The sequence below is a fragment of the Pan paniscus genome, chromosome 7 (genome assembly GCF_029289425.2).
Source record: "Pan paniscus chromosome 7, NHGRI_mPanPan1-v2.0_pri, whole genome shotgun sequence".
NCBI lineage: Eukaryota > Metazoa > Chordata > Mammalia > Primates > Hominidae > Pan > Pan paniscus.
In genome coordinates this window covers 85,895,122-85,907,741 of record NC_073256.2, presented here as the reverse complement: position 1 = coordinate 85,907,741, position 12,620 = coordinate 85,895,122, and the positions used below count along the sequence as shown (strand labels likewise).

Here is a 12,620-nt window from a genome sequence, read left to right as displayed (position 1 = left end):
TCAGAATCTCATGTGCCAAATAGGCTGATGTTTTCTAGTGAACAGCGATAGGCACAGGGTTGCCTTTGTGATTGGGCAGCTGTTGTTTCCTCTCACTCTCTCCCACAACATTAACCTAAATTAAATTCATTCTTAAAAAGAATAAAATAGGACTTGGATCCTGAGAGAATAATAGGACTTGGGATCCTGAGAGAATATGAGATGCCTTGAAACGTCTTGACTATAGCAAGATAAGATTGTTATTTAAGACCAGTTTTTAGGAAACCCTTTCCCATATTACTTGACCCTGTCCACCTATTCTATCTTCCTCCTCTACCCTGGAGGTCCTGTGAGGCAAAAGGGGAAAATTACTTTCTCTTTCCACACACCCTCGATCCCACTTGCTCCCATGCTTCTGGGAGGAAGTGCTGGTGGTGGGTCTAGCCTTTCAGTCAGCCCCCATAGATGCAGTGAAAACCTGGTCTGAAATAGGGACGGTGCTATTGAGGATCCAGACACAGTTCAAAAAGCTTACCTTCAAGTCGGGTAGCCTACTCTTTTGTGGACTGTGTGTGTCACACTGTAGGAGGCAGGAGAATGGGGATATCCTCCTAGGAAGATGTATCAGAATCTCAGCAAAGCAGACCTTTCAAGCTGTCTGTGTGTTCCCACTGCACATTCTGATAGACCCCCCTCCAGGGAGGTTGTCTTCTCATGTTTACCATTGCATTTTGAGAATCACTGCTGCTACTGAAAGATGGGAGAATGTGACCCCTGATGGGATAATGCGACCCCTGTGAATAGTTAGGCGAAGGAAAGGCTGCAGATCAGTCAGTCTGTGGGATGTCAGCACATTGCTCCTGCATGTGGACTGCTGCAACACTGAAGACAATAAAGAAGTAAGAATGCAGTAGGACCACATAAATTATGACATGTTTTATATGGGCCTTGAGATTTAGTATTCATGAAACATAGGGATCCTTAGGTCTGAGGCACACTGGGGCCTCTACAACAAGGACTGTTAAGGGAGGTACACACCCTGTCCACATCCAAGAAGACCCCACAGAGTGTGGTGTGGATGGAGGTGCTCAAGGAAAATCCAGCATAGCTACTGTAGCGAGATGGCCCTTGAAAATTAGATGAAGCAGCAGGCAGCAGTACAAATCCTATTCCTGTACTGGTGGGTAGAAAAGTGAGCAGATCTTGAGGAGAAATCAACATTCTTAGAGAGTGAACTGCCCAAAAAATTAAAAAGTATGCCCCAGTGCACATTTATTTTACTGTGAGTCTATTTGGCAATGAAAAAGATTCCAGTAAAAGGGGGTGGGGGCGGTCACATGCAATAATTGGCCAAGCCAATCCTGTGGCTGGAGACCCTGAGGTATTTGCCGCCTCAGAAGAGACTGGCTGAGGAATTGGGATGAGACCAAGCCTGCAGACAGAACAAATGTACAGGACCCAGCAGTGAGGAGCTTGGGAAGGCAGCAAAGCCAGAAATGAAGCAAGGACTGACAAATCCGCCAATATTGAATTATGGAGGCTACCAGACAAGTCATATCTCTATTTATAGGCAGTCACAATTTTTTCGATCTAAAGAGGTGAATCAGGAATATATTAGAGAGTTGATAAAGCAATACAGTCTGCTTATGATAAGCTCTGCAGAGAAATTACTACATTTGGAACTCAAGGAAGAACTAATCAATACAGATATGCTAGTATTAAGATACATTTGTAAACTTCTTTGTATTTTTAAAGAGTGTTTCACATACCATCCCATTTACTTTGGCTCAGTCCATGGTATACGGGAGACAGGTAAATTGAAGCAACTTGCTCGAAGTCATACTTCTTAGTGGCTGAGTTTGAGCTTGAACTGCACAGGTCATCCTCCCCTCTGTGAAAGCTTTGTCATGGGAATAGCAAGATTGGGAGGACCCACATCATTCCTAATTGTTTTCTAGGTTCTCAGCCATAAATTAGGCTTTACAGATTTTCAACATACTGCATAAAATATTTTTGACAAAAAAAAATTATTAAGGTTCTGAAAGCAGGTTAATTCTGAGTGCTAAATTGATTTACAGTTTTCTATTTCTACGTTTAATTACAATGATAACATGCAGTGTAAACAGGATATAATTTATTCAAGTACAAATAATTGTCACGTTTTGTGTTGTTTTCTAGCAAGTTGTTGATATGTATGTGTTATGCTGTAAACTTTTTTTGGTGTTCTTGAAATAACTACTTTACCACATACGTTGATAAGTGTGCATCTTTTTCTTCTGTGAGCTTTTTCACAAAACATTCTCATTCTATGATGAAATGTCTTCCGGGGCCTTCCTGTCTTCATGAGCCTGAAATTTGCCTTGCACGTTTCCATCCAGGAGCGCACGCTACGCGCCTTTCTGCTAGATCAGAGGGCAGCCATTGAAATTCCCCAAGTGCCTGGTAGGGTGCTTCTAACCTCTTAGATGGAGAAGCACTTTGAACAAGTCAGGGACCAAATCTTCCTGTCCACTTTAAATGGGAATGTAAGCAGAAGTGGAACAGTAAAAGAGTCCAGGCAGACATTGCAGAATGTCTCATGGGGGCAGCCATAGCAGTTTAGGAGTCCTTGTTACTTCTTCAAATGTGTGCAAATCTATCTGTGATTATGCTACCAAATTCTGAACAGACCTTCCTTTATCCTAGTTTGGGGAATCTCCTGAGTAGAAATTAATTGTGCCATAGAATATAGCAGTTTCATAATCTAGAAAAAAATGCCTGTTGGGGACTGTCATGAAACCTCAAAATTCATTTTCTGGGCAGCCTGAAAGGGGATCCAAGCCACAGGTTCTAGAGGTGAAAAGTTAATGTTCTGGCTTCTGCTTCCAGCAGTTTCTCCCATTTAGGGGCAACAGGGATGTACTGTAACTCTTTTGTAGCTGCATCTGATCCCACTAGAGATTTTTAAAAATCATTACAATAAAAACATTTCTGTGTCACTCTGTCCTTGAAATAGCACTGCCATTTAATTCACACTTATGTTTATTGCAGAGAAAGCAGCAGCTGCCAACATAGATGAAGTGCAGAAGTCAGATGTATCCTCTACAGGGCAGGGTGTCATCGACAAGGATGCGCTGGGGCCTATGATGCTTGAGGTAGCACATCTTCATTTTAGTGCTGTATTTTAAAATCTTGTTGATCTTCACATTATTACATTTAATTTCAGGTGAATATAATTTAAGGAGAATCCACACTAGTACTAGTACTATGGACCTCTTGAGCTTGCTGATATGCCTGTGTGTCTCTATGTATGTTTTGGCTCCTGCTGCCAGTATATGTGTGTTTGAAATTAACATAGAATTAAATTAACTAGATTAGAGTAGACATTGACAAGTTGTAATTGCCAGTTGAGCATTTATTTGAGAAACTGTATTCACAAGTCCTACTAAATTCTGTGTTGTATTTTAGCTTGAAATGTTCTCAAAATTCTTAAATTTTGTACATGCCATGTACAAATGCCTATACATACAGGTTAAAATATGAGGACCAAGGAGGAGCTTTATGCTTTCTATTTATGCTATTTGAAACTAGCTTATTTATCTCATAAGGAAGAAAACTGAAATAATAGGCAAAAGGAACTTTTAAGAGAAGCATAAGGTTGGTCTTAACTACCTGTTGTTTATTAACTTCAGGAAGCTTTATGACCAGCTAATGTCTACAGTTTGTAAAGTACAGTTTTTCTATTTTATTAACTAGTACTAAACGCCAAGTGCTTTGCTGTACCTGTTCCAAAATTAAAATTCAAGATGTAGGTTATGGTAAGATGAGAAAAAAAAATGTCAGTGAATATATAACAAGAAACAGAGGAACCCTGAGACATAAATTATGTCAGTTCTCAGGATAATTTGCTCGGCTGATGATACGATGAGGTTGAAAAGACTGCATGGCCAGAAGCTTTGCAGCACTGCCATTGTAGAATCAGCTAGCTTGCTGCAGCAGACAAGAATTAGTATTTTTAAAACAGAGATAACCAATAGTCCCCCTTATCTCTTTTTTTTCAGTTGATGCTTAAAGGGATTTTTATTTTTAGAAAATCTAATTCTATGAAAATCTACCATAAAATTGGGGGCAGGGTGGAGGGGGGGCACACAATAAAGACTCCAAGAGCATCTGACCCAGTCTTTGTATTTAGAAATGACAAACTTCATTTCCTGGGGCTGGACCTGCTGGCCAAAAGACTTTAAATGTCCCAGTGTTGGCCCTTGCTTATCTCCTCTAGAATCACTGGCTTGAAAACATTTCAGCCTCCCTTTCCAGGAGAAAAGCAAAAACACACTTAACCCAATTTTCCATAGTCAACAAGGCAATGGAAGGCCAGAGAGTGCTACTTCTCTCTGGGTTCTTAGAAGCAGATTATGAAAACTATAACTAGGTGGACCATTTAGAATTAAATGAAAGAAAGTGGATAATTTCCTTTGGAAAATGTTTGAATTACAAATTAAAAACTGATTTGAAAATTATGTTAACTAAATTATTACAATTGGGAAATTTCCCTATACATGTGTTTATTCATTGTATCTTGGGGTGGGGGGAACATTAGAATGGCAACTCCTGGGAAGACTTTTGATACTTCTAAATAGAAATGCTGGGAATAACAGAGCTGGGACTCAAGCCCTTTGAGACTGAGTTCATTAATTGTAGAAATCAGATTGCTAGATGTCAGTAGACCTGATGTCATAAAATCAAACCAACATTTTTGTCATTCAGAATAGTCTTCTGAGAATTTAGTGCATTGATCAAGAACCTGTGTAGCAGGACTTGAGTGTTAAATGTGTTAGAGAGGTTATTCTTAAATCTGGTGACTTATGGTTTGAATTTAAATTTTTGTCCCTGTTTACGTGTAATCACTTAAACAGAGAGAACATCTTCTCATGGAGCTGTTCCTAGGCATAGATGCACACTCATGCTTACATCATAGCATAGTGGTTGCTAGGCAACAAAACCAAATGTCAGCTTTTTTCATCAGAGCATATCATAGTGAGCCTTAAAAAAAACACAGCTTTATGAGATGAAACAATTTCGTCTTTCAGTTTTATTATACCTCAAGTCAGTCTTTTTACTGTGGTATAAGCAGTAGGAAGCAACATGTACTTTTAAAAATGAACCGTAGGTAATATGATTATGAAAATCCCTATCAAAGGGTGTATCCAAAGCAGTGAGTTGAAAAGGGACACTGGGCATGTAACTTATCACCTAACCTCCTGAGTGCACACACTTGCACACAGTTCTCAAGGTTAGTACCATGTATTATGAAAGGCTATTTATTTACATATAGTCTTGCTTTGTCCTGCATGTGGTTCATACAATTGAGAAAACCTGATAGAATGTTTTAAGAAAAACTTAAAAACCAAATGGGTGAACCTTTCTCTGGTGCCTTATGGTCAGTTCTAATTTGAGAGAGCACTTAGTTTTGTGATTAAAATAGAATTAAAGATGAAATATATTCAAAGGTAGCTCATAAAATAGGAGCCTGTTTAATAACATAAGGGAAAAACAAACTAGGGAAAAAGTAAACACTTTAGGCCCCATCCACCAAATTCATTGTTGTATGTGTATATGCATGTGACATTCGTGTTAAAAATAGTAATAAACTTGCTGGGCATAGTGGCTCATGCCTATAATCCCAGCACTTTGGGATTACAGAGTGATGGGAGGATCACTTGAGGCCGAGAGTTTGAGACCAGCCTGGGCAGCATAGTGAGTTCCTTTCTCTACAGAAAATTTAAAAAGACTGGTGCACTGGCTCATGCCTGTAATTTCACCCCTTTGTGAGGCTGAGACAAGGAGGATCACTTGGACCCAGGAGTTCAAGACCAGCTTGGGCAACATAGGGAGACCCCATCATTACAAAAATTAAAAAATTAGTCAAGTGTAATGGTACATGCCTGTAGTTCCAGCTACTTGGTAGGCTGAGGTGGGAGGATCACTTGGGCCCAGGAGGTGAAGGCTGCAGTGAGCCATGATCATGCCATTGCACCCCAGCCTATGCAGCAGAGTGAGACTGTGTCTCAAAAAATAAAAAATATCTGGGTGTGGTGGTGCATACCTGTGATCCTAGCTACTCAGGAGGCTGAGGTGGGAGGATAGCTTGAGCCCAGGAGTTCAAGGCTGCAGTGAGCTATGATCGTGCCACTGTACTCCAGGCTGGGCGGAGAGCAAGCCCTTGTCTCCAAAAAAGATAAAATTGTAATAAACACATATCATAAAGAAACTGAGCAGCCTAAACTGACTAGACCCCATGGCCCTGGTCCCAGGTATGATGAATCAATGTAAAGCTTTCAGTCCTGATCACTCACGTGATCCATAAAACAGAGCTTTGATAAGCAAGGGTCAAAAAGAGAAAAATGGGGTAATGTAACCAGGAGAAACTAAACCCCCAACATTTCCATCACCAAGGTAAACATGATGGGAAGTGGATTAGGGGTGAATGAATATTAGAGTAGAGGACTGTACTGAATGGTCATCAAAGCATGAGCTTTGGAATCGGATCCTTCTGGATTCACATTCAAGCTGTACTACCACTGACTAGTTCTGAGACTTTAACCTCTTTGAGCCTCAGTTTCCTCCTCTGTAAATTGGGAAAGATAAAAGATTCCTTCCAGGAGGTACTTGTAAGGCACAGTGAACATGCTCCACAGCCACTGTTATTATCTCAACTTCCTGAAATGATCCTAGATTCTTTATCTCCTTCCCTTACCTCCGTTGGGATGACAACAAAAAGTGAGGCTGTGAACTCATTACCGGAAGCGTGCTACTGTTATTTGGGTAATTTAGGAACCTGCATCTTAATCTGGAGAACAAGTAACATAGAATAATTTGACATAATTAGTGCCCTTCTAAGGTCAGGGCAATGCTGAGGTCCCCATGAAGGTGAGTTTGCCACATCAGAGACACTTCCGAGACCCTTTCCCATATACACCAAGTAATAAAGGATTGATGTTTCTTTAAAGGTCTGAAATTATCTGTGATGTTTTTCATATAATCCGTGACAGCTAGGTGGTAAAATTCAGGAAGGTTTTCCTGGTAATTATCCTTAAACTGGGGAAAAATTTTTTAATGACCCCTTTCTCTCATTGTATAACATGACAAACTATAGATCAAAATTACCTTGCATTAGGTTGATGACATAAAAGTTGTTCTTGGCCCGGTGGAGTATGTCAGTCTCATTTTGAAAATACAGATGAATGTCTGTACACTTTTACTTCATAGTAATTATCTCCTGATAAATTAATGGAGTTAGTGTTGGTCGTTTAGTTTGTGACAAGAAACCCTAGTCTTAGGCTCTCTCTCCCACTTACTAAGATGGAATAATTTCTATTTCACCAAGAGAAAATGTGTTAATTGTTCCTGAAAACTGGGAGAGGGCTGAGAAAGATCTCTTTTCTATCCGTGTGTGAATTGTGTTTCCTTGAAAGGGATCATTCCCTTCTTAACAATTGCATGTGATGTTATGTTGCATCCTTTCTAACACAATTTGTACTTTGTTCCCTAGGCCCTTGATGGGTTCTTCTTTGTAGTGAACCTGGAAGGCAACGTTGTGTTTGTGTCAGAGAATGTGACACAGTATCTAAGGTATAACCAAGAAGAGCTGATGAACAAAAGTGTATATAGCATCTTGCATGTTGGGGACCACACGGAATTTGTCAAAAACCTGCTGCCAAAGTCTATAGGTAAATGACTGTCTGCTGGGTCTCCCTTCCTACCTCCCGTCACCCCCACCTGCCCTGCCTCATACACACAGTGTCTTGGTTGAAGTGGATCAAATAAAACTATATTATATCAGATGGGGAGGAGAGTGACTGGGTAGTTTTTTACAGATGCTTGTGTGTTTAAGCTTAAAAGTCATGGAAAAGGGGGCATCTTCAGATACTGATCTCAAATGAGTGATCATTTTCGATCCTATATTTAAAGTACGTGAAAATCATTGCTTCTTAGCCAAAAGGCCAAGAAGTGATGATGATGATGATGATTATTATTATTATTTTGCTTGGCAGTAATTACCTCATGATAAATGAACAGAAATTGATTCAGATTCATGAAAATGATTCAGATGGAAAGTACTTATATGGCAACTATTTTCATTAAGATTGTTGTATTTTTTTTAATTATTTTTTATTTTTGTGCATACATAGTAGGTATATATATTTATGGGGCACATGAGGTGTTTTGATACAGACATGCAGTGTGAAATAGTCACGTCATGGAGATGGGGTATTTATCCCCTTGAGCATCTGTCCTTTGTGCTATAATGCAGAGATTGTTTTTTTAAGGTGACACATTGCCTCACCCTGTTCCATGCTAGCCAACTTTGTTTTGTCCATTTTCTCCATGACCATCTGAAAAGTCAAAGGTCATGAGAAGTTTGAGATTCAGCGTATTTTGAGTCCTGCACGTGAAGCGTATTATAGGTGTGTACACATTCTAAAAATAAAATGATAAGGAACAAGTGGCAGATGGAGAGGTTCAGATGCTATAGCCCAAGCCCTGAATGGGCTCTTCGGTCTTGCAGACTCTCCAGTGGGCCCTGTAGGTGTGATCACCAGATGCTGCTGCCTTAGCCTACTCTCCCTGTCTGGAATTTCCTGACTTCATCTTATTTTGGAGATGTCGTCCGAGTACGTGATGATTAAGGACACACTGTGCAGTGGGTGATTCACAGCGTGGGCCCACCTTAGCTGCTGCTCTAGAGTACTGCTGTTCCCACTCACTAAGTGATTCTTTTTTTAATATTCTCAAATTGATGATGCTAAGAACATCTTCACGGATTGAAGGAAGTGCAAAATAAGGTCAAATCCTGAGTTGGCAAGTATTTCTGTTCTTAAGATTGTTTATACTAGCTGGTCTTATTGTTATAATAAGTAGGAAAAGGTCCTTTTCAAATTTCATTCGGGCTAGCTTTTCCTTTATGTGATAATTCTTTGTTCAAAGTGACTATAACAGTAATACAAAATGTATGAATACTTGTGTAGGATTCCTTTATTATATTCTCTAGTAAATTAAGAAAATGGGATTTCTTATTTCAAGTAACTAATATTTTCAGATCTCTTCAGTAGTTTTATGACTTCCTTAAAAGACTTCTACTTATTAATTCGCTATTATTAATTAACTTGTCTAAAGAGCTCTTTGCCTTACTTTATATTGTATCCTTTTAACTTTCAACTTATTAATCTGACTTAATAAGAACTCTTTTTCTCTTCAGTTGACTACTCTGTGTAGTCTTTATTTTGTAAATAAGCTTTTCAAAATGCTGATACTGGCTGGGCTCAGTGGCTCACCTGTGTAATCCCAGCACTTTGGGAGGCCAAGGCTGGTGGATCGCTTGAGGTCAGGAGTTCAAGACCAGCCTGGCCAACATGGCAAAACCCCGCCTCCACTAAAAATACAAAACATTAGCTAGGCATGGTGGCTCGTGCCTGTAATCCCAGCTTCTCCAGAGGCTGAGGCATGAGAATCCCTTGAGCCCAGGAGGTGGAGATTGCAGTGAGCCAAGATCACGCCACTGCACTCCAGCCTTGGTGACAGAGACTCTGTCTCAAAAAAGTAATAATAATAAAATAAAATGCTGATGCTGAAATAAACTTCCCAAATGTCTGCAAAAAGATAAAAAGCTAGTTATGGGTTTTTCTGTAATTTTCAAATAATTTCTTACAGCTAACTTTTTCCTTTCGAGGGTTTGTTTCCTTTCTCATTCTACAGCCCAGTGGCCATGGGCTCTTTGGGTTCACTGGGCCATTCATGGGCCATTGGATTCGCTGTAACACCTACATGTCCTTCTCCATTTTCTTTAGCTGATGACTGGAGAATATATTAGTTTTCTTATGACTCACCCTTTTTTTGATCTCCTGTTCTATTGTCCTACTGTCCCCAGTATATTTTAGATAAAGCATAAGGAATGATATAGAAAAGAACACCAAAATGAGAATTAGGATTGATTCTGATTCCAACTTTTCTAGTAGTTGAACATGTCTTTGGACATCAGATTTTTTTTATGTGTCAAATGAGGAAGTTAACCTGGTAAAATCCATAAACACCCTTTAATTCTCAAAGTCAGTCATTGTTTTATTTCTTTCATTGTTATCTCTAATGCATTTCAAAAATAATTGTTGTCTTTCCTCTCTTTCATTGTCTCGTTCTTAAATATATACTTTTTTTAGTTTTAATACTCAAATAGATGTCTGAAGTAGTTAACTTGAAAAGAAATGACATTAGCACTGTATTTTCAAGGATTTTTCAGTCTTATTGAAGAAATGTACATGAAACAATTTAAAAAGACTACCACTGAACAACTTAGGAAAAACAAAGTTATAAACTATATACTAAAGTTTCTGTAAAATTTGAGAAAAGAAAAATCTGCCCAAGGAGGCAGTATGGGGGAGTAGTTAGTAAAGTATTGATTGTAGAGGACCTCAGCCTTAGAGCATGAGTATCTATGGAGAGAGAAACTGAGGCAACCTGATATGTCAGATAGGGTGGCAGCAGGAGCAAGGACATCCATGCGGGCCCGGTATGGTGGAGCATGGGGAGGCTTGTGCAGGGGAATGTGGAAGATCCCGTTAGATGGATGCAATGGAGCTGGTTAGTGAGAGTCTGTGTTAATGGACTTCATCCTCCAGACTACATCAAGTCTAAATCCTCTGAAAGAATTTAACGTGCACTACATTTGGTGCCACTCACAGAATTTTGAGCAGGGCTGACTTATCTAAAATTAGAATGCAAGTAGATTGAACTAAATTTCTAAGAAATCAGTTAGGAAGACGCAAAAGTAGAAAACTATAGTATTCTAGTAACAAATAATCCAGGACTGGACTTGAAGGGAAGGAGTCAGGGTAAAGAAGTAGTGTAGAAAATGTTTTGAAAATCCCAAGATTCCACATGTATTCCAGAACTTGAAGTATAATAAAAGAAAAAAAAATTGGAAAAAAGAAAATCCCAAGATATTCCCAAGTTGTAAAAATGGTAAAGATTTTTCCTCCTCTAGATTATGAAAGTATTTAGACAAGTATAAAAGTAGTACATAAAGATGAAATAATCATATTTTTCCTACATCATTTTAATAATTCAGAGGCAATGAATCTGATGTTTGTTTCTTTGTAAAACTGGATTACTTTTGCCTTGCTCAGTAAATGGGGGATCTTGGTCCGGCGAACCTCCGAGGCGGAACAGCCATACCTTCAATTGTCGGATGCTGGTAAAACCTTTACCTGATTCAGAAGAGGAGGGTCATGATAACCAGGAAGCTCATCAGAAATATGAAACTATGCAGTGCTTCGCTGTCTCTCAACCAAAGTCCATCAAAGAAGAAGGAGAAGGTGGGACAGAATCCCTAGGGTGTTCTGTGTGTCTGTGTATTTATTCCTGTGCTACTTCCTTCACACTTTAATTAGTGGTCACCCAAAGAAAAGTGAGGAGGCAGTATCTTTGTTCTTTTCAATTTTACTGTTTTGTGATGGAAATTTTTAAGTCTTCAGAACAGCACTGTCCAACAGAATTATCTGCAATGGTGGAAGTGACATATCTTCACTGTCTGGTGTGGCAGCCACTAGCCACGTGTGGCTGGTGAGCCTTGAAATGTCAGTAGTGCAGCTAGGGGGCGGGAGTTTTAATTTTTATTAAATTTGCATTTGAATAGCCACATGCAGTTAGCGGCTACTGTACTAGTATAACTGTATTAGTGATCACACTTTTGAGGGATCCTAGGCTCTTTGAACATCTAGTGCAAGCTGTGAGCCACAGCCCTAGAAAAATGCACAGTTGTCCTGGCACGGTGGCTCACGCCTGTAATCCCAGCACTTTGGGAGACTGAGGTGGGTGGATCACGAGATCAGGAGATCGAGACCATCCTGGCCAACATGGTAAAACCCTGTCTCTACTAAAAGTACAAAAAGTAGCCGGGCGTGGTGGCTGGCATGTGCCTGTAGTCCCAGCTACTCAGGAGGCTGAGGCAGGAGAATCACTTGAACCTGAGAGGCGGAGGTTGCAGTTAGCCAAGATCACGCCATTGCACTCCAGCCTGGGCGACAGAGTGAGACTCCATCTCAGAAAAGAAAAAAGAAAAATGCACACAGTTAAAACGACATTTTAAATATACTTTCAAGGGGTTAATGGAATCCATGTAGCCTATCCATGGATGCTGGGCCCAGAATTGATAAAATACAATGGTACTAAAGAGAGGATAGAGACAGGAGTGGGGAATGGAGGGGGTTTTAGACTCTAAGCTTATTAGGCTGTTTGCCATAAAGATGTGCTGATGTAGCATTCACCTCCTGAGCCCACTAGGCAAGCCGTCCACACAGCTGAGTGTCACTCTAATACAAGGCAGTGTTGAAGAGTGCATTGTGCGTGGGGAGCAGAAGGGAAAGAGCTGAGGACCACTTGTGACTGAAAACATCCCCGGCTACATAATCAGACAGGCCAACTCCTAATTCAGCTGCTCCCAGCTCTGGGACTTTGGACAGAATCCTTGGCCTTTCTGAGCAACAGTTTATTATCAAGTGAAGTCACCAATACCAGTATCAGAATGTAATAAGGTTTAAATGAATATGCTGAACTGTGGTTGGCATTGAATGCTAGTTATTTAATGCTTATTTTAATATTTAAATTTT

The 12,620-nt window shown here is 39.8% G+C and overlaps 1 protein-coding gene across 17 annotated transcripts in view; it reads left to right on the top strand.

Moving 5' to 3' along the window:
- The window catches only part of NCOA2 (nuclear receptor coactivator 2), a 301,642-nt gene that overhangs the window by 233,397 nt on the left and 55,625 nt on the right, over positions 1–12,620 (top strand). For all 17 annotated transcript variants that reach the window (XM_055116654.2, XM_063606817.1, XM_055116652.2 and 14 more), the window contains 3 exons: positions 3,010–3,113; positions 7,511–7,688; positions 11,139–11,327. In XM_055116654.2, coding sequence (XP_054972629.2) covers positions 3,010–3,113; positions 7,511–7,688; positions 11,139–11,327 — 471 coding nt within the window. The remainder of the gene's footprint in view (positions 1–3,009; positions 3,114–7,510; positions 7,689–11,138; positions 11,328–12,620) is intronic.